This window comes from Lotus japonicus, chromosome 2 (genome assembly GCF_012489685.1).
Source record: "Lotus japonicus ecotype B-129 chromosome 2, LjGifu_v1.2".
NCBI lineage: Eukaryota > Viridiplantae > Streptophyta > Magnoliopsida > Fabales > Fabaceae > Lotus > Lotus japonicus.
In genome coordinates, this window is record NC_080042.1 from 76,597,470 (window position 1) to 76,619,244 (window position 21,775).

Below are 21,775 nucleotides of genomic sequence, written 5' to 3' on the forward strand. Positions count from 1 at the left end.
ACAATCATCAACGTGTTGACTCTTTCCTTTCTTTTTGTTTCTTTAGAGGACAAGGACATTTTAAAACTTATCATAGGTTGGTTTATATGTTAATGCCAAAATACTAACAATAAATAAGACACGCGGTTCACATCACCACATGGTGTATGGCTTGTGGAGGACTTACACGTGAAAGTTCATGCATGAGAAAAAGCTAAGCTTTGATGAGAATATGTGAGTCGTGTCAAGTGTCAACATAGAAGGAAAATTGTTTAATTTTATTTTTCTAAACAAATTCTTCTATTTTTTTAATGTTTGATTTTTTATTCTTATGTTTGGTATGCAAGCAAGAAAGCATGCAACATTCAGCAAGCACTGATGTCAACAAAACATTTTAATTAGAGTTCTTATACAATTACATTCAAAATTTATGCACATTTTTTCAACACACAATTTAACAAACCCACACACCATTTAGCAACAGTTTGCTAAATGATGTGTTGAAAGTATGTCGACAAAATTTGTATATCCAATCATTATTTCGGTCTATTTTATTATTTGAATTATTTTTACTTACATAATAATACTTCTTAATAAGCCTCTTAGTTTAATTATTGTCTATATAATATTTATAACATATAAAAATAGAATTTAAGCACATTTCTATTTATTGTAGGTTTAATGTGGGCAGATGAACAAATTAAATATGGGAACTTCTCCTTCTGTCGTTTGGCGGAAGCTTCGTCTGACAAAAATGAACGAGAGAGGAGGAAGCATAAGCAAAATGAAAGAGGGGAAGTAATTAGGTTGAAGATGCTTACCTGAATGTGATGAAGATTAGTGGTGAAGTGGAAGAAGAAGAAGAAAGTGAAGAGTGAAAATGAGACTGAGATTGAGTTGGGGTGCATAATGGGGATAGTTAAGAGGGGGAGGAAAATGTGATTTTAAATGGAGGAGTATTTTTAGGGTTTTTAAATGTAGGCAGGGTGGAATTGAGTTATTTTATTTTGAATAATGCAGAATTTTTTTTTACCAAAAAGGGAAAAAATTACCCTAATGGTGTAATTTTGGACAACTTGGAGCTTATGTGGCGGATGATGGTGGATTCACGTCACCCCACGCGATTTCAGTGTTGAATTTGCGTCCCCATAAGCGAATGCCTTGAATGTAGAGGACAAAGAATCTTGCGGGGCCTCACATGTTAGCAAAACACAATATTTGTTTAGTATTAGGCATATCAATTGCTTATTGGAATTCGCTTGATTACATGCGAGTTGAGGTTGATACTGTCAATATGAGACATGACAGGAAATTGGGGGACAACAAGCGAGGAAGGGAATTCGCTTTGACTAAGGAGAATTTATTGCAACATTCGCATGGGGTGACACGAATCCACACCCAGCCACCACGTCAGCTCCAACCCGTCCAAAAACACACCATTGAGGTAAAATTGGTTTTCTTTTCCGCACCCCTAAATCAAAGGCCCATAGTATGATAGTACTCTTTTTTTTTTGTCAAGCCCAAGTAAAAGACCATAAGAAAGACAAGACCATCAAATTCCTCAAAAAATAGACACCCTTTTTCAGTTTTTCTTGCTAAAAAGAGTGTAATTTTTTTTTTCTTTCTTCTTCCCTCCCAGTCCACGCTCACTGTAACCAGTGCCCTTGTTGTTGTGTTGCTGAACTGAGCTCTGTGCTATGGAGAACCAAAACGGCAAAGCAGTGGATCCCAAGAAGAAGGTTAAGGTATTGACCACGAGCTCTCTCAAAATAAACGAACAAGATGCCTCTGACTTGGTTGGTTCCATCGTTGAAAAGGGTATCTCTGACTCGCCAAACAACTCCACTCCCTTCATCTCTTTTCCCAAACCCACCGTCCTTCCTTTCCCTGTTGCTCGCCATCGTTCCCATGGTCCTGTAAGTGCTCTATATCCTCCTTCTACTACCCTTTTACTTGTAAAGCTTCAATCTTTTCAATTTTGTGTCATGCCATGCTTAAATTGAATGAAGACACAGTGTGGGGAAAAATATAGTCTTTTTATGTTTTTTAGGCTTGTGAGGACTTTTACCGAAGAGGGTATGTGGAAAAATATTAACTTGTTTTAGTTTATTGTGAATATAGGCCATTGAATGGGTAGTAACTAGTAAGTGTAAGCTTCATGGACTGATACTTAGGTTTTGATGATTTTACAGCATTGGCGTCCGCTGAGTAGTAAAGGGGTTGTTGACGGCGATGGTGATGATAATAGTGACAATGATGCTGAGGATGAAGGAGATAAAGCTTTCATGGAGTTTGAAAGTGTTTCAGCCTTTGCTAATCCAGTACAAAGGAGGAGGAAAAAGGATATGGATTTTAGAAAGTGGAAAGAGATTACACAGGATGATAATTCTTCCATTGGGAAGGAATCTGAAGAGGATGTGTCGAGCTTTAGCCGAAATACAAGGAAAAAGAAGAATGCAAATGGCAGTATGAATGAAGGCAAGAAAACGTCAACATTGTCTGATGATAATGTCCTTGCTTCTGCGGAATTGGGTGCTAAAATGCAATTAGATAACTCAGATGGGGGGTTTATCAATGCAGCCACTTCCATGGAACTAGATGTGTCAAATAAGGTTAAACCTGACTTGGAGAGAATTCACTCTGATAGAACGCTTGATAACAATGTCGATTCTCTAGATGTGCTAGGACCGGAGAAAAATTACTCGAATTCAAGTTTGCTTTCTTGTTCTAGTTTTAGAAGTGAACAAGAACCAATGTCTTTTGAGGGGGAAATTGATGCTGAGAATCGAGCTCGGATCAAGCAAATGTCAGCTGAGGAAATTGTGGAAGCCCGGGCTGAGATAATGGAGAAGATAAGTCCTGCTTTACTGGAAGTACTACAAAAGAGGGGGAAGGAGAAATTGAAGAAACACAGTAGTTTAAAATCAGAAATGGGTACTGGCTCTGAATCTGTGAATCGACATGTTCAAAATTCTCAGGATGCAAAGTGTGTGCATAAAGAGGATGACATCTCCCATACTAATATGACACCACCATCCAGACAAAAGCTAGATGATGAGAAAATTAGCACAGAGACTACATCCACCACAAGTAATAGCTTATGGAATGCTTGGAGCAATAGAGTTGAGGCCATTAGGGAGTTGCGATTTTCCTTGGCTGGGGATGTTGTTCAAAGTCAAACTGCACCGCTATCTGCATATGGTATGACTTGTATATTCTTATTTTTTTTTCTTCAATCTATCTTTTGAGGTCTAATAGCAGCCTGATCCTGTATATGGTCCTTGCATGTTGTACATTGCTTGGCTAGTGGTAGTATGTACTATCAATGTTGGTTTAGGATTTTCTGCATTTGATCTTTTTGGTGTGTGTTAACAGAAACAGAGAAAAGGGAAAAACTGAATGACTTTGATTGATAATTGGTAAACAGTACATAGAGATGTTCTCCTTATATAGAGAAGAGAGTAGCTTACTAAGCAAGCTTTCTAGACTCAACTGAATCATAACTGACTCATAACAGAATGACAGCTCAGCAACTAACTAACTGACTACTCTAACAAACTGTTATCCAGCTGGCATACCAGCTGGCACAACACATGCGATATTCATATATCACTATATATTCATATACACTTATACACCCCCTCAAACTGAAGTAGGTGACACTAGTTGTAACTTGTCAACTACATTCAGTTTGTCTCTCAATTCCAGAAACCTAGTAGGGAGAAGTGCCTTGGTAAGAATGTCAGCCCTCTGATGTTCAGCTGAGATGTGTTGCACTAAAAGACTCTTGTTCTGAACCTTCTCTCTCACAAAAAAAATGTCCATTTCCATGTGCTTTGTTCTCGTATGCAAAATAGGATTATGAGTCAGAAGAACTGTACTCATGTTATCACAAAGAACAGTGGGAGTAGTGAAAGATATCTTCAGCTCTGTCAAGAGAGATTGAACCCACAAGAGTTCTGCAGTAGTGTTAGCCAAGCTACGGTACTCTGCCTCTGTGCTGGACCTAGCTACTAAGGTTTGTTTCTTAGCCACCCAAGAGATAAGGTTAGGACCTAGAAAGACACAAGAACCCGAGGTAGACCTTCTGTCATCAGGGTCAGAACCCCAATCAGCATCACAATATGCTACCAAAGGTAAAGGCTGCTGCAGAGAACATGACTGAAGCAAGAGACCATGAGTCATAGTGCCTTTGAGATACCTTAAGATCCTTTTTACTGCCTTCCAATGTTCTTCATGAGGTTCAGCTAAGAACTGACAAACCTTATTTACTGCATAAGAAATCTCAGGTCTGGTTATGGTTTCATATTGGAGAGCTCCCACGACACTTCTGTAGAGAGTAGGATCAGTAAGCACAGTGCCTCCATGCTTGGAAAGCTTGGCACCACCTTGCATAGGTGTGGAGATACCAACAGCATCTGACATGTTTGCTTTAACCAAGAGATCAGCAATGTATTTAGTCTGATTTAGAAGAAGTTTACCTCCAGGAAGATGTGTCACTTGCACACCTAGAAAATAGTCCAGCTGACCCAATTGCTTGAGAGCAAAGGCTGAGTGTAACTTGTCCACAAGAGTTTGAATGAGAGTGGCTGAAGCACCTGTGATGATTATATCATCAACATAGATCAACATATAAATGCACCCTTGAGTGGAGTAATAAGTGAACAAGGAAGGGTCACACTTGCTGGCCTGGAAACCAAATTGAATTAGAGCATCTTTAAGCCTATGGAACCAAGCCCTTGGGGCTTGCTTAAGGCCATAGAGAGCCTTTTGGAGTTTGCACACCATTGTCTTGTCTTCTCTCTCAAAACCTGGAGGTTGTGACATATAAACCTCCTCCTCTAGAACTCCATTGAGAAAAGCATTGTTAACATCAAGTTGTTGGATGGCCCAACCCCTGGAAATGGCTAAGGACAGAATCAACCTCACTGTGATGGGCTTCACCACTGGAGAAAATGTCTCTGAATAGTCAAAACCTTGGACTTGACTATACCCTTTTGCCACAAGTCTAGCTTTGTACTTGTTCAAAGTACCATCAGGATTTTCTTTAACTCGAAAAATCCATTTACACCCCACTGGCTTCCTTCCAGGAGGGAGAGGAACTAGGGTCCAGGTCGCATTATGCATGAGAGCATTATACTCATCTTTCATGGCTTGCAGCCAATTAGCATCTTTAAGAGCTTGTTTGACTGTTGTTGGTTCAACATGTGCAAGAAGAAGAGTTGGATGAAGTCTTGGCTTGACAATACCTGACTTGGCCCTGGTAGTCATGGCATGAGTGTTAAGAGGAGCAATAGAGGCAGCTGCAGGGAGGGGAGGTACTGAAGTTGTGTTGTCATCTGAGTTGTCTGCTGCAGATGAACCTGAAACAGCTGCAGTGGCAGGTGGTGCTGATTCTGATGTGAAACTTGAGGCCTCAGCAGTAGCACCTGAGGCAGAAGCAAGGGGCATTGAGTTGCCTATGTCAGCCTGAGCATCCACCAATGGACTAGGAACCTGTGAAGCATGTTCTGATGAAGATGAGGTCTGAGCAGCCTGGGGTGGTGAAGAAGCTGACTGAGAAGAAGCTAAAGAAGAACTAATCAAGGGAATTTTGCAAGAAACACTAGGACTGAAATCAGTAGAGGTAGAAGAGGAATCAGTAGGAAAAAGTTCAGCATAGGGAAACCTGTGCTCATGGAACAAAACATCCTTAGAAATATAAATCCTACCACTTTGATCTAGACACTTGTACCCTCTATGATTTGAAGAATATCCGAGAAACACACAGACCTTGGAGTGAAGTGACAATTTATTGGAATTGTAGGGTTTGAGAAAGGGAAAGCAAGCAGACCCAAATATTTTAAGACTCTTGTAATCAGGAAGCTTACCATACAGCTTTGAGTAAGGACTTTGACCTTGTAAGGTAGTAGTAGGCATCCTATTTATGAGATATGTGGCAGTAAGGAAAGCATGATCCCAAAAATGTAAAGGAATAGAAGCATGTGAAAGTAATGTAAGACCTGTTTCTACTATGTGTCTATGTTTCCTTTCCACACTCCCATTTTGGTGATGTGTGTGAGGACAAGTAATCCTATGTATGATCCCTAGAGAGGTGAAGTGTGAAGTAAGAGGTCTAAATTCCCCTCCTCCATCTGTTTGCACACTCTTGATCTTATGACTAAATTGCAATTCAACCATGGTCTGAAAATTAAGAAAAGTGGAATAAGTATCTGATTTTTTTCTTAAGTGGAAAAATCCAAGTAAACTTGGTGAAAGCATCTACACAAGTGAGAAAGTAAAGAAATCCACAAGAGGATTCAATGGCTGCAGGACCCCACAAATCAGCAAAAACTAATTCAAAAGGTGTTGTATAAACAGTAGTGGAAATAGAAGAGGGAAGTCTATGAGACTTGCCCAAACAACAAGCTTGACAAAATGAAAACACACTTTTATTCACTGGCACAGGAACATTACACAAAACAAGAGCTTGTTTTAGAACATCATGATGTGGATGGCCTAACCTATAGTGCCACAAATCATAAAGGGGACTACTACTACTACCATTACATTGATCATTTACTAAAGAAGTAGACTTAGCAGACATAGTGCTAGACTTATCAACAACTGAAGATGGCAAACTTGGAGCAGAAACTGCTGCTTTATTGGACTTGAACTGGGACTGAGAAGCAAGATCAGTCGGAGACACTTGAAACACAGAAGCTGGAACACCTTGGACTGATGAAGAACTAGAGGAAGCTGAAGTGAATGGACTGTCAAAGTAGTATAGACCATCCTCTCCAACTCTTCCAGTGAGAAGAAGCTCAAATGTGTCCTGATTTCGAACACAACAATAGGTTGAGTGAAAGGTAAAAAACACATTGTTGTCTCTTGCAAATCTACTTACACTAACAAGGTTTTTAGTAATAGAGGGAACTAGAAGCAATTGTTTCAGCACTAACATAGCCTTAGAATTGAAAAGAGAGGGAATAGAGGCAGAACCTATGGACTGGATTGGCATGCCCTGACCATTCCCCATCAGAACTTGCTGTGTAGTTGAAGCAGGAACATGATCCACAAAGATGGAGGGATTGTTGGTGACATGGTGTGTGGCCCCTGAATCAGGACACCAAGACACAAGAGGATTGTGTTGAGGAGCAGCAGTGGTGAGCATGGCTTGAGGAGTGGCCTGTGGAGCCTGTGGCTGAGAGGAAGGCCGTGGTGTGAAGCCAGGAAATGAATTAGACATTGCTGCTGTTGGATTCCAGGGTGAAGGAAACTGAGGCATAGTAGGAGCTTGAGGAGTCCAAGCATATGGAGACATTGCTGGTGCAGTTGAAGGCCATTGAGGCCACTGATTGAGACCTGGTGCTCCAATCATAGCAGGAAAATAAGGACTGGCCCCAAAATTAGGTGTGTTGAACCCTAAATTAGCAAAGGGAGCAAAACCCCCAAATTGAGAGGCGGCAAACCCTAAATTCACTGGATTTGGTTTCATCCCAGTAGGAGCAGCATTAGGTGTGGAAGATGGTGCTCCAGCAGGCCTGGACCAACAAGCAGAGGTCTCATGACCCCATTTGTTGCAGTATTGACACTGAACATTGCGTCCTCGACGACCACGTCCCCTTCCATAGCCACTGCGACCTTCGTTGTCCTCGCGAGAGTCCTCGCGATCGCGAGATGCAGAATTGGAATCAGAGGTCGCGGATGATGACGAAGCATTGGGAACAGATGGCGACGGTGATGGAAGCCACTGCGGTGGCTGTTGCACCGGATGAGGCTGTGACGCATGCAACCACGGCGTTTGAGACGACGCCGGTGGCGAAGGTTGTTGCGGTGCTTGCATCCACGGGGATGGCGTCGATGCTTGCAGCGAAGCCTGTGGCGGTGGTTGCGACACAGGTAGCCACATCGATTGAGGCGGCGGCGGCGCCGGAGCTTGCTGCGACGGAGGCACATGAGTGAGAAGTGCAGAAGCGGTGGAATCAGCAAGTTGCTTCTTCTTCATGCGTTCAAAACGTGCCTCGTGTGCAATCACCATAGCCTCAACTTCAGAGATAGTGAAAGACGTGGTGCGACTGTAAATCACAGTCATGAGAGCACTATATTCATCTGGTAAACCATCAAAAATCGCCTCAAGATGATCACGGAAAGCTACAGGCTCACCAATCGTTGTGAGAGTGTTGACGATAGTCTTGATTCTCTGCAAGAATTCAGAAGCTGTCTTGGTTCCTTTGGTAATCGTCTTCAGTTCACTGCGCAATTGTGCAGATTGTGCGCGTGACTTTGCATTGCAAAAACTATGAATCTCTTCCCACACTTGCCAAGATTGCTCACACCGAAGCACATTTGGAAGAACAGAAGCAGATAAAGTCGAGAGAAGCCATGTGAAGAGGCTTGAATCTTGTTGTTCCCACTCTGTGAACGCTGGATTCACAGTTTCTGAGATGCAATCTTCATCAGTGAGAAATTTTGGTGGAATTTGAGGACTATTCACAAATTTCTGAAGATGATGAGCACGAATCACTCCTTCAACTTGTTGCTTCCAGGAGTAGAAATTTGTATCATCTAGTTTGATGCTGATCTTGTGATTCAGAGAACGTTCAGCAGAAGAAGAAGAAAGTAAAAGAGAGGAAGAAGATGAACTCTCCATGGATCTAAGCTCTTGATACCATGTTAACAGAAACAGAGAAAAGGGAAAAACTGAATGACTTTGATTGATAATTGGTAAACAGTACATAGAGATGTTCTCCTTATATAGAGAAGAGAGTAGCTTACTAAGCAAGCTTTCTAGACTCAACTGAATCATAACTGACTCATAACAGAATGACAGCTCAGCAACTAACTAACTGACTACTCTAACAAACTGTTATCCAGCTGGCATACCAGCTGGCACAGCACATGCGATATTCATATATCACTATATATTCATATACACTTATAGTGTGTGATAAATCAATGCACAACTAGTGATTGTATGTCTTTGTAATGTTTGAATATTTTTCTTCATGAAACATCACTAATTGTTTTTCAACTTATACATTGCAGCAATTATGACAGCTTATGCCTTTTCCCAAGATTTAGAGTTGAATATATACATATCATAATTTGTATTTGAATTAATTTTCTCTCCAACAATCCTTAGTCATTTTATTATTGCAACACTTCTAAATGCACATGAACCAAAGGTTTTCCATTTGTAGCATGTAGGAAACACTGCGAGAAACGAAAGAAAGGCTAAGATCAATGTCTTGCTGTTGGTTTTCTTTGCTTTTTAATATTTCCAAGTTGATAGACTTCATTGGTTTGTGTTAAGGTCACACATTTACTAGAGATATGACCTAAATAGTCCTTATAAAGGGTAGAGAAGTCCTCACCCCTAAGCTAACTTTTGGGACTTCTAGCCCATAATTTAAGATGGTATCGAAGCATATCTAAGTCCGTTTATTAGGCCACTCATAAATGGGCCATCTGCAGATGTCCAATCTTGCAAACTTCACGCTCCCAAGGTGTGTGTTAAGGTTCCACATTGACTAGACTCTAGAGATATAACCAAAATATTCATTATAAAGGGTTGAACGATCCTTACAACTGAGCTAGCTTTTGAGTAGAGTTAAGTTTAGCCCAAATTCTAATAGTTTGGTCATTGTTGTTATTCAGCATATCAGAACTTAACTTTTTCTGGAAATAAAATAGAGGTGAGAATATAGTTTTGAATGTTCATGGATATCCATTGACGTCCTATATCCATTGACGTCCTAATTATTCTGAATTTACTATTAGCATTGATGTCCATCATATGTTAGCGCATTTTGTACATTCATTGATATCTTCTGTATTCTAGAAATAAGATGGAGGTGTAATATAATTTTTTATTTTTGTTTGCGTGACATTTCTTTTGTCATATACAGCTAATGTCACTGAACGCGACTATCTGCGGACTGAGGGAGATCCCGGTGCAGCTGGCTATACAATCAAAGAAGCAATCGCACTCACTAGAAGTGTGGTATGTTATGAATGTGCTTTGACTGATGTATTTTCAGATTGATGCATCTTTAAATCGGACGTCTGGAACAGTTTGGATGGATTTACTTTTATGAATGTGACTTTTTTTTAATGACATTTTTCCTATTAGTAACCCAATATTTGCCAAATGTCGTTTTATTTAGATTCCCGGACAAAGGGCCTTTGCATTGCATCTTCTTTCATCTGTGCTTGACAAGGCATTACACTATATATGCATTGATAAAACTGGAGATATGACAAAAAGTGAGGATAAAGTTGACAAATCAGTTGACTGGAAGGCTGTTTGGGCTTTTGCACTTGGTCCAGAACCTGAGCTCGTGTTGGCACTAAGGTAAAATTCAATTGGAAGAGGGAGAATCTAGATTTGTTCCCTTTAGTTTATAACAAAGAGACATGTTGGTGAAGCTAGAGAGGTCTTCTATTGTAAATACTAAATGCAAAAAGATGTTATCCCAAACGGATAACTATTCATCTTATATTTATGTTTACATGTTGCCGTTAGATGATATTATTATGTTGTGATCCATGTGCTATTAGAGTAGCTTGTGATGAGTCCTTCATTTCTTTCAAATGTTATTGGCGTATAATTATTTTTCCCATTTTATGAGTGTTGTATGATAGCATTATACTCTGATTTTTCAGGATATGTCTTGATGATAACCACAATTCTGTAGTTCTGGCATGTGCCAAGGTTGTTCAATGTGCATTGAGTTGTGATGTGAATGAGAACTACTTTGACATCTCAGAGGTAATAACATGTCTTTTCTATATTTGTCTTCTTTAATCTCATGCTATTACTCTTTGTTTCAAATTACAAGCTTCTTATCCATTTGAGCATGGCACCAAAATTGAAAAATTCACATTGTGTTTTCATCTGCCATTGTTTTACTTCCAGACGATAGCAACTTGTGACAAGGATATTTACACAGCTCCAGTTTTTAGGAGCAGACCAGATACTGCTGCTGGATTTCTTCCAGGGGGTTTTTGGAAGTATAGTGCAAAACCTTCTAATATTCTTCCCTTCAACGAGGATTCTATGGATGATGAGACTGAGGGAAAACATACAATTCAAGATGATATAGTGGTTGCTGGACAAGATTTTACTGCAGGTCTAGTTCGCATGGGAATCCTTCCCAGACTTCGTTATCTTTTGGAGGTAAAAATTAATTAATTATGATGAAACACTTTATGCCGTTAAATTCTTTGTAGAAAGACATGATTTTGAAGTAGAATTTTCTGCTTATAATCTACAAACCTCCATGTCTAATTCATTATTTTCTAATGGTTGCAGACTGATCCTTCAGCAGCTTTGGAAGAATGTGTAATTTCTATACTGATTGCAATAGTAAGGCATTCACCTTCATGTGCTAATGCAGTTCTGAAGTGCCAAAGGCTTATTCAGACAATTGTGCACAGATTCACTGTTGACAATATAGAAATTCGATCTTCTATGATAAAATCTGTAAAACTCTTGAAGGTGAGTGACATTTTTTTAATTTTACTTTATAGGTAGCTTCATATGTATTATTTTCCCTTGTTATGTTCGTTATGTTATTTCCACATTTGCATATAGAGAATCATTACTAATGTTTCATTTGATTTTTGAAAAGGTCTTAGCTCGGTCAGACCGGAAAACTTGTCTAGAGTTTGTAAAGAATGGGTATTTTCAAGCTATGACTTGGAATTTATATCAATATCCTCCTTCCATTGACCACTGGCTGAAGTTAGGGAAAGAAAAATGTAAACTTGGGTCAGCTCTGATTGTTGAACAATTGCAATTTTGGAGGGTCTGCATTCAATATGGATATTGCGTGTCTTACTTCTCGGAAATGTTCCCTGCCCTGTGCTTTTGGTTGAATCCACCTTCATTTAAAAAACTTATCGAAAACAATGTTCTTTGTGAATCTACTTCGATCTCCAGGGAGACATACCTTGTTCTGGAGTCTTTGGCCGGAAGACTTCCGAATTTATTCTCACAGCAGTGTCTAAACAATCAACTTCCAGAGTCCAGTGGTGGCGCAGAGGTCTGGTCTTGGAGTTATGTTCGCCCAATGGTTGACTTGGCTATTAAGTGGATTGCGAGCAGAAATGATCCAGAAGTATCTAAATTGTTTGAGGGACAGGAAGAAGGGATATGTGACTTCACGTTAGGAGATCTTTCTGCAACTCCTTTGTTGTGGGTGTATGCAGCTGTGACTGACATGCTCTTCAGAGTGCTTGAAAGGGTGACATTGGAGGATGCTATAAACCTACCGGAAGGTAATGGGCTTGTGCCTTGGCTCCCGGACTTTGTCCCTAAGATTGGACTTGACTTCATCAAATATTGGCATTTGGGCTTCTCAGTTTCTGCCGGGACCAAATGTGGAAAATATTCCAGAGGTGGATCTTTTATGGAGGAGCTGATTTATTTGAGGCAGAAAGGTGATATTGAAATGTCTTTAGCTTCCACCTGCTGTCTAAATGGAATGATCAAGGTTATTACTAGCATGGATAATCTGATACAGTCTTGCAAGACTGACATTGGTAGTCTCCCATACGAAGAACAAAGACTCTCGGGAGAAGAGAAAGTGCTTAAGGAAGGCATAGTTAGTCGGTGTTTGGTTGACTTAAGGTCTATGCTTAACTTTTTCATGTTTTCAGTTTCTTCAGGGTGGCACTGCATGCAGTCCATTGAGATTTTTGGCAGAGGAGGACCGGCTCCAGGAGTGGGAGTTGGCTGGGGTGCCCCTGGTGGAGGATTTTGGTCAAAAACAGTTTTGTTGATGCAAACAGATGCAAGATTTCTCATCTATTTGCTTGAAACTTTTAAAAATGCATCGAAAGATGTTCCTGAAACTGAAGAAACAACTTCCACCATGCAAAGGGTTAAAACTGCCTTGGAATTGTATTTAACTGCAGGGCCTAGGGATAAGGTTGCTTTAGAAAAGACGTTGGATCTATTGTTCGATGTCTCTGTTTTGAAGTACCTTGATCTCTGTATACAGAATTTTCTCCTCAATAGGAGGGGTAAAACCTTTGGTTGGCAACATGAAGAAGAGGATTACATGCACTTCAGTAGAACTTTATCGTCTCATTTCAGGAGCAGATGGTTGTCTGTTAAGGTGAAGTCTAAAACTGTGGATGTTAGTAGTTCCTCGGGCACTAAGACCAATCCAAAATTTGATGCTTGTTTGGACACCATATATGAGGACTCAGATATGCCTTCCACAAGAAGTCCATGCTCCAATTCTTTAATGGTAGAATGGGCTAAACAGAAACTACCACTTCCATTGCACTTCTACCTTAGCCCAATCTCAACAATTTTCCATAGCAAGCGGGCTGGTCCCCTAAAAGCCAATAGTGTACATAGAGTGGACCCAGACATGCATGATCTCGCTAATTTGCGTGAAGTTTCCAAATGTGGACTTTTCTTTGTTTTAGGTATTGAAGCAATGACTATTCAAGACACTGAAATTCCTTCTCCTATTCAGCATGTATCATTGACATGGAAGTTACATTCATTATCTGTCAATTTCCTTGTTGGAATGGAAATACTTGAACAAGATCAGGACAGGGAAACTTTTGAGGCTTTGCAGGATCTTTATGGTGAGCTTCTTGATAAGGCAAGGTTAAACCAGAGTAAATCTGATGATAAAAAGGATATCGAGTTCCTGAAATTTCAATCTGAGATTCATGAAGGTTACTCAATAGTTATTGATGACCTTGTAGAGCAATTTTCTGCTATATCTTATGGTGATATGATTTTTGGCCGGCAAATTTCACTTTACCTACACCGCTGTGTTGAAGCTTCCACTCGACTTCTTGCCTGGAATACACTGTCTAATGCCCACGTTCTTGAGCTTTTACCACCTCTAGAGAAATGCTTTTCTGCGGCCGAAGGATACCTTGAACCTACTGAGGTAAAACATGATCATTGTCAGCTTTTTTATTATGGAACGTTATCTACAGTGGTTTTTCATTTTCTCTTGCTGCTACTCATTCTTTCATGGTATCAAGAGCTTGTTTCAGTTCCTGAATCATGTCTGTAGAGGGTTGCACCTGCCCAATCACACTGGCAATGCATACTAGTATTTCATTCAGAGTATAATGTTTTTTTTCTCCTATCAACATTGATTGTTTACTGTTCTTCTGCAGGATAATGAAAGGATTTTGGAGGCTTATGCCAAGTCCTGGGTTTCTGATTCCCTTGACAGGGCTGTCATTCGAGGAACAGTTTCATATACGCTGGTTGTCCATCACCTGTCTTCCTTTATATTTAATGCTTGTCCAGTGGATAAGTTATTGCTGCGGAACAGGCTTGCTAGATCTTTATTGCGGGATTATGCTGGGAAACAACGACATGAGGTTTGCAAGTTTTGAAAGCTTTTACCCTGATCAATTAATACTCGTTTATATAATTCATTTGAAGAATTTGTGTTTCCATACACTATCAATCAAGCGATTATTTCTAGCCTATCTAATAATGGAATTATTAGCTGTAAATAATAATATCAAGTGAATGTGCTTGTGTTCTGTTATCAAATTGTTTGTAATGTTTCAGCTGGGACTCGGTAGTGCCTGCCAAGTGATATTTAAAACTGCACGAGTGTGCACGGAGACAAAGAGCACTTATTGGAGCTTATCTAGTGCATTTCGTAGTAGATAAGCTTCAATAAGTCGGTACCCAAACATACTCAAAGATTATTTGAAATAGTGAGACTTGTGCTTTTTGTAACGGTTACTGATGGAACTTTTATTACAGGGAATGTTATTGAACCTCATCCACCATAACAAGTCACCTAAATCCGACACGGATGAGCAGCTTGAAAACACTTGGTTAGAGGCCAGGCTAAAAGTATTGACTGAGGCTTGTGAGGGAAATTCCTCTCTTCTGACCCAAGTTAATAAGTTAAAGGCTGCTGCAGAGAAGAGTTCATTGTGACGTGACCCATTTATAAAAATAGGTAAATATTAGAGAATGGTGTCTACTAGTTTTGTTTTGTCCATCAAGATTCTCTGAAGGAACTCCAAAGGCATACAATGTACATATTGAAAGGATTGGATTTTGATTAAAGGGTAGAAAAGATCCATGGCTGCTCCTTAAGAATATGGAATTCTGGCTGAGGTGTTTGAGGACAAGGTATATCAAGTTATTATGGTCTTTGTTGGGACTTTGAAGTCACGAATGAATTTCTTTTGCTTTGCCATGAAGTTTATTACTAATCTAGAAAGAAAAGAGATGCTCTTTAAACACTATCGTCCAAAGTTTTCATTAGATTTGGTGAATTAAAAGCTGAGCCTACAATATTTCATTGCTGTTAATTTTTTGAGATTAAAGTTTTATTTGATTTCAATTAAAAGCTTGCAAATACATAGATCTTGTTTCTGGCCATTTTTGCCTTTCAATTATTTTCAAGATGTGAATTTGGTGTATTTAAATGTGTTGACAGTTAGTTGAAGAGATTTTCAAATTCTGAAATGGTGTATATGAAGGACTGCATTTGTTTGCTCCATCGCTAAGATTATTAGTGCACCAGCCTGAGAAGGAAAAACAATCAACAGCCTTCTTTGAGAACTGACTCCAAGATCTAATTTTGATTAAATAAAAAAGAACATTAAAACTAACATCCTCATATTTAAAAAGTAACGCCATCATGCATCGTTGACCAAGCCAGATAGTGCCAGAAAAGAAATGCATGTTGCTTAACTAATCAGAATTCCACAATAATCAAAACCCCATCAATCAGAAACTCCACCAATCATAAAACCCAACAATCAGAAAATCTATAAGAATTAGAACCCTAGCAAACAGAACTCGACAACAATCAGAAAACCCCACAACCTTTAGAACCCTAGCAAATACAACTCCACAACAATCAAAACCCCATCAATCATAAACCCAACAATTAGACCACAACATTAAAAAACACCAATATGACCTGAGTTCTAAAAGGATGGTCGCGGAGGCACGACGAGCACAACTTGAGGTCATAGCGGCACAACATGAGGTTAGCATAGGCAGGTTGGGTTCTAGTCAAGGCACACCGGGGCAGTGACACAACATGTGCTCACAAAGGCACGATCTGAGGTGGCAGAGGCACGCAGGCTTGCTGATGCACAACAAGGCGAAGGCAAATGGGGAGGGAAAGATTTTTTTTGGGGGAGAGAGAGTAAAAGAATTGTTGGCTGGATAGAGGCTAGGAACGCAAAGGCACGATAGGCAACAATGAGAAAGGAAGGCGGAGAGCGGAAGGTACAGTCAGGGAGAAAGTTGTCATGTTTTAAAGAAGAAATTAGCCCAATATTCCTCAAAAATTAGGATTGTCCATGCCGACGCGAACACCTTAACCTATAATTCGTAAAACATTAACTACAAGCAAGGCTTATTGTAGCGTTAATATCTACCTACAGACTCAGAATACATCTCATTTGGGTGCGAAATCGGTTCATTCTTGTGTCACTTCGCCTAGAAACCTTGCAATGAGCTGATCCTATTATGTGTCTTCTCATTGCACCGACGATGACTCCTCGCTCTCATCGGTCCCGGATGTCACAAGATCCATATCAAGTTAATGTTGGTTAGGCCAACACTAAAGTGGTCCATGATTTTATCGTCAGCCTAAACCGACTTATGAGTGGTGGGCCAGCGCTAACCGATTAGCGTTGGCGTTGGGTTGACGCTAACTTTTGGTGCTTAGTGATCTCAACCAAAACCCAACTTGCAAGTACATTTGATAAACTAATAGGAGTATCTTTTGTAGAAAAGTAAATTATTCTGGAAGGATTAAAAGTGAATATAAGCATTTGATAACATATAGAGAATTATTCGTGATTGTCATTACAATTGACCGTGCTTTGTCAGTGTCACAATTAACCTCGTATACCCTTCAAATTAGGTGGCTAATGAAATCAAGTAGGCAACAATGTTTGTCAAATTGGCATTGGTGAGATAAGGACTAAAGAAGAGGAGAGGAAGGTGTGTGTCATCCCAATTTCCCGATATGGATAACAAATTGGGGTAACAATAGATAAAATGATTGTATCCAAATAAGTCAATAAACAGAACTAAACGTAGGAACATGATGTGAAAGGGGCCGTGTGCTATAGGGATTCAAAGGAAAGGAATCTCTATCTGTTGAATGAAATGAATACTTGGATTGAATTTATTTAAGTAAGTGAATGCAGCAGAAGCAGCAGCTAGCACAGTCATAGCAGACAGGTTGAAATCACTGGCATGCATTCATCGGACTAGAGAAAATGAAAGGAGATAGTTCAATGAGGACAAAAGGTGAGAGCCTTGGGAAAATAGTTTTATACGAGCATAGGTAAAGTAGGGGCTCATGTGAGGAAATAGATTTCTTTCCTTGTTTGGAAACTTGTGGAATCGTCCCATCACAAAAGGACACCACACCCACCACACATACACCCCATCTCCTGGCTTGCCTGTTAACTCTCATTTCTGCTTCTGCCATGACCTTGACATATGACTCCACCACCTGTCTTTTTCACATTTCCTCTTCAAGACCTGCACCCACAAAAAGGGGGATCTCACTACAGGGCCCCTTCTCTTCACTATCTTTTCGATCTCTCTTGCTTTTCTCTCTTCACTATTCAACTTCCCCTCCTATCATGCTCCAACCTTTATGTCATGATCTATACCTTGATTCTGATGTTATACTTTTACAATAACTTGATTTTTGTGTGGATCAATTACTAAAAAAAATATTTGCATATATATATATATATATAGCATGTGCTTCAAGTGTCTTGTGTGTGTAGTGTTTTTGAATATTAGTTGAGTGAAATGTTAATAAACTTTTCAAATCAGTTTATATGAAGAATTTTATTCACTTAGCTTATTGTTATGTGAGTGTCTCTTTGCACTTCTTCAAATTAATAATCAAACACACACTATTTCATTTGTGTGTATCCAAACTTTGAAACTTGGCTAAAAGTATTCAATCGATCCCCAGAATTTATAAATCTTTTACAATTGATTTTGAAGTCAAATGTGAGGTGAATGTACTCTGCGAGACACATTGAAACACAATTGTCATCAAGCAGCAGGTCGAATCATTTGCTGATGACTTAAATACGTGACAGAGTTTTGTACGTAACAGAGTAACCTTGTTGGCACGATATTTATTCGAAATCAAGCACTTGTTTTTTCGCTTCCTATAAAATTTAATTATGAAATCAAAATCAATTTTTCGAAAAAAGCTGAGTGTGAATTTTGAGTTTTAGAATTGATTCTAAGGGGAAAAAACTGATCCAAACATGCAATTTTTTTTTTTCTAATTTCCATTGTTGATCAAGATGTGGGAAAAACAAGAAATTTAATGGTTTCAGCATCAAACTTCATCTTATCAAAGTTCTAGATCTCCTTCCAAATGTGTTAAAGTTGACTTCTTTTGTGTTCATTCATTATTGGTAATTTATTTTGTTATGGTATCTTGGAAGTCCTCTCTTGAGATTTTTCACCTCCTGCTTGCATGGATTTCATTGAGCTTGGTCCCGTATTTACTGGGTGGGCTTCTAATTCCAATGGGGTTTATTACGATCTACTTTAGTAGCTGGTGGTGCAATCACATCTGAGACATGCAATGGGTAGCATGGTGGGATGAAGCAACTTGAATAAGCAAACATTTATAATAATCGGACAGTCCCTATCCATTCTTTTCCTCATTTGAAATGTAGGAGCATTATGGGTTGCATTTTGTGGGAAAGATAAATCAATGACAAACAGAGAAAGTTGTTTTGGATCGCAACTTTGGACACTAGGGTTGCTCGAGGTACATATGATATTATAAAAAAAAAAGGAGTCAAAGGTGTTTTGTTTTAGGGATCTAGGTTTAAGGGAGTGGAAGGTTCCTTCTAAAGTCATGATATGCTCAAGCAATAGCTGAGATACTATGAGATAAGCAATCAATGTCTCTCATTAGATACTATGGGGCTATCAACAAGGGGTCAGTTGAGTTTAGTGGTAGAAAAGTCAGATTATTGCGATGACAGAGGTTCAAACCTTAAACTAACTGAATTAGTAAAAAGAAAAGTTATGATTTAACTTCATTTTCACAACCATTTTTAATTTATTTTTCTCTTTTCTTTAATATCAAATTTTTAACTTCATTTTCACAGTCAAATTTGATTAATATCACATATCACATCGAACTAGGATCATCTAATGTGAAAATAAGTCATATCACATATTTTATTTTCTCTCTTTTCTTCATATGTTGCTCTTTTCTCCAGCCAATTTCTGAGTGTAAATGAAACGTTATACTTAAATTAAACCAATAACTAATCTCCAATTTAAAATTAGCTACAGAAATAGCTATAAAAATGTCATTATCCTTCTATACACCATATCCGATCCAAACAAAGTTTCTATTTGCAGTGAAAATCATCTTCACAAACATGCTATAATGCCTTCTACTTTAATTGCATTTTTAATAACATTTTTAAAGTGATACAATTTTAGTGGCATAAAACAAAAGAAATATTGTATTTATGAAACACCTAAATGGCTAAATCTGTCTTTGAAATACCTGCAATATCCTCTACTTTAACCTTTCAACCATTGACCCAACCAATAATTCAAACCAACCTTTTAACCTAACATGTTTAAAGTCTTTTATTTAAAAAAAAATGCTATATGAAAAAAATCAATAGTGTACCATGTTAAAATCTGATTTAATTCATTGATGAATTATGTTTACAAATAATATGTAGTACATGTTATTTATAGTACACTTTTTATGTACTAACTACCAAAACTAATTTAAAGACAATCAATTTTTACTTGTCAACCAAATTTTTTTTGGTTCACCGGTGAAAAATTACTAGTTTGTGAAGATTAAGTTAGGGTGAAAAAAATCTTGGTTCAGATTTTATTTCCACCCACACCTAAAGTGTAAAAGAAAAAAATGAGAAAAAAATGTGTGAGATATAAAATATATCGTTTGTTTACAATTTTACTTTGTTTCTTCAATTCGTAAAGAAGTGAGAAATATGATGATTCAGTTATGTGATGAGAATAAACAAGAAGAATATTAAAAAAGAAGTTGAAATTGTGTTGGAGGAGAAAATGTGCATATGATGAATGTATTAAAGGTATAAATTTTATAAGCTATATATGGACACCTGACTCAAACATTATGTCCTGAAAAAACATTATATACGCTAATGATGCAAGCTAATTAGTTACTATAAATTATTCCCGATATAGTTTATCAGGATATGTTTTGAAGATATTAACTAGCACCACTCATTGCATTTTTTATATATCGAAGGGGAAGCAATGTATCCACTATTTTTTGTCTAACTATTCCAGTATAATTGTACGTTATAACAGAGATATCCAAGTTGTCTTCGGTCAATTATTTGTATGTATGTATGGAGTAATATTATGTTATATATAATAGATGTTTATTAATTATAATTAAAATAATCGTATTGTCAATGTACTCCCTCCGTTCCTATATATAAGTCCATTTTACCTAATTCTCTTAGATTAAGAAAAGTAGTTACAAGCAATAAATTTGTAAAAGAATTTATTCACTTTCCTAGACTACCCTTATTTAATTTCTTATAAATTTCTCTCTCTAAGTTATTATTTCAAAACTTCATTGTCTCTTTCATATTAAATATGAGGATAGTTTTGGAAAAAAATAATTAATGCTCCATTAATATTGTAAATGGACTTATATTTATGAAAAAAAAAACACTAAAAAATGACCTTATAATAAGGAACAAGGGAGTAAATGCTAACACTTAAAAATAAGCTATTTTGGTCAGCCCAACCAGGCAAAAGTAGCTGATGTTAATGCTGATTTAGTGTTGGCTTAATTTCGACGTCAAAACTAATGATAAATAGCTTGAAGTTAACTTGTACGTCAGTTGTACAGCTGACACTACAAATTAATGTCAATTTAGCTGACTTTAAGTTACGCAATTCGCCTCAGACGTTAATCGCACAAATTCTTAAATGTTGGGGTGTTGGTTGTATATACCGACACTATATGCTATCAATACAAAATTGGTGATGAGTTAAACCATTTAATCACAGTTTATGGGATCATAAACTGGTCGCTCTCAACAGCCTAAGGCTATTTTTTTTAGTTAGGGTAAATCAATGTGGGTTTATGTTATATTGAACAATATACTATGTTTGGATGGCTTCAAGACACATTCACATTAATTCACTTTGTGTCCAAAACGCACTTTTACTCAACTTTACTCAATCCTCACTTCTACTTTGGATGAAAGTTGGTTGGTACATTGATTTTAAACTTGTATAGTAACACAAATATAAAAGTGATTTTGGTTAATATCATCCAAACAAAATTAATTTATCAAACTTACTTTTAAAATAAAAGTATCCAAACATAAATCACATTACAACAAACTCACATTCATCTAAACTCTTCTTTGCAAACCTACATTGACTCAAACTCTGTTTTGCAAACTAAAATCCAAACACACACTAAATAGCACGTCAAACTTGGAGAATATCTGAATTATTGTATTGTTTAGCTTGCATGCATGAGAGAACCAATTTAGGATCTCCAAACTGTTAGCAAATGAATTAAGTCATCACCAAGATTGCATAGAAAATCACAACCAATAAATTAAATGTAATGTACATAGCAGCAACCAAATCAAAACATAATGCGCCCATCATATAAGTATGTTGAGCTATTAGAAGATCTCAATCATCTCAAACAAATTGGTCACCACAAGTTTAAAATTTAAACATCGCACAAATAATCGTAACTTGACATAAGAAAAATATAACACATTGACAAAAGTA

The 21,775-nt window shown here is 38.0% G+C and overlaps 1 protein-coding gene across 1 annotated transcript; it reads left to right on the plus strand.

Moving 5' to 3' along the window:
- The first annotated feature begins 1,560 nt into the window (after positions 1-1,560).
- On the plus strand, positions 1,561-15,186 carry LOC130739713 (transcriptional elongation regulator MINIYO). The gene is made up of 10 exons (XM_057592095.1): positions 1,561-1,895; positions 2,172-3,180; positions 9,870-9,964; positions 10,128-10,315; positions 10,627-10,732; positions 10,880-11,140; positions 11,276-11,461; positions 11,595-13,883; positions 14,119-14,328; positions 14,726-15,186. The coding sequence occupies exons 1-10, from the start codon at positions 1,677-1,679 to the stop codon at positions 14,903-14,905; spliced, it is 4,743 nt and encodes a 1,580-aa protein (XP_057448078.1). The 5' UTR covers positions 1,561-1,676; the 3' UTR covers positions 14,906-15,186.
- The last annotated feature ends 6,589 nt before the right edge of the window (positions 15,187-21,775 follow it).

What these genes read in the sequence shown, in the direction of transcription:
- LOC130739713 (XM_057592095.1), top strand. Translation starts at nt 1,677, where the DNA reads ATGGAGAACCAAAACGGCAAAGCAGTGGATCCCAAGAAGAAGGTTAAG. An exon ending in GCCATCGTTCCCATGGTCCT is followed by an intron (nt 1,896 to 2,171) that starts GTAAGTGCTCTA and finishes ATGATTTTACAG; the next exon opens with CATTGGCGTCCGCTGAGTAG. An exon ending in GACTTCGTTATCTTTTGGAG is followed by an intron (nt 11,141 to 11,275) that starts GTAAAAATTAAT and finishes TAATGGTTGCAG; the next exon opens with ACTGATCCTTCAGCAGCTTT.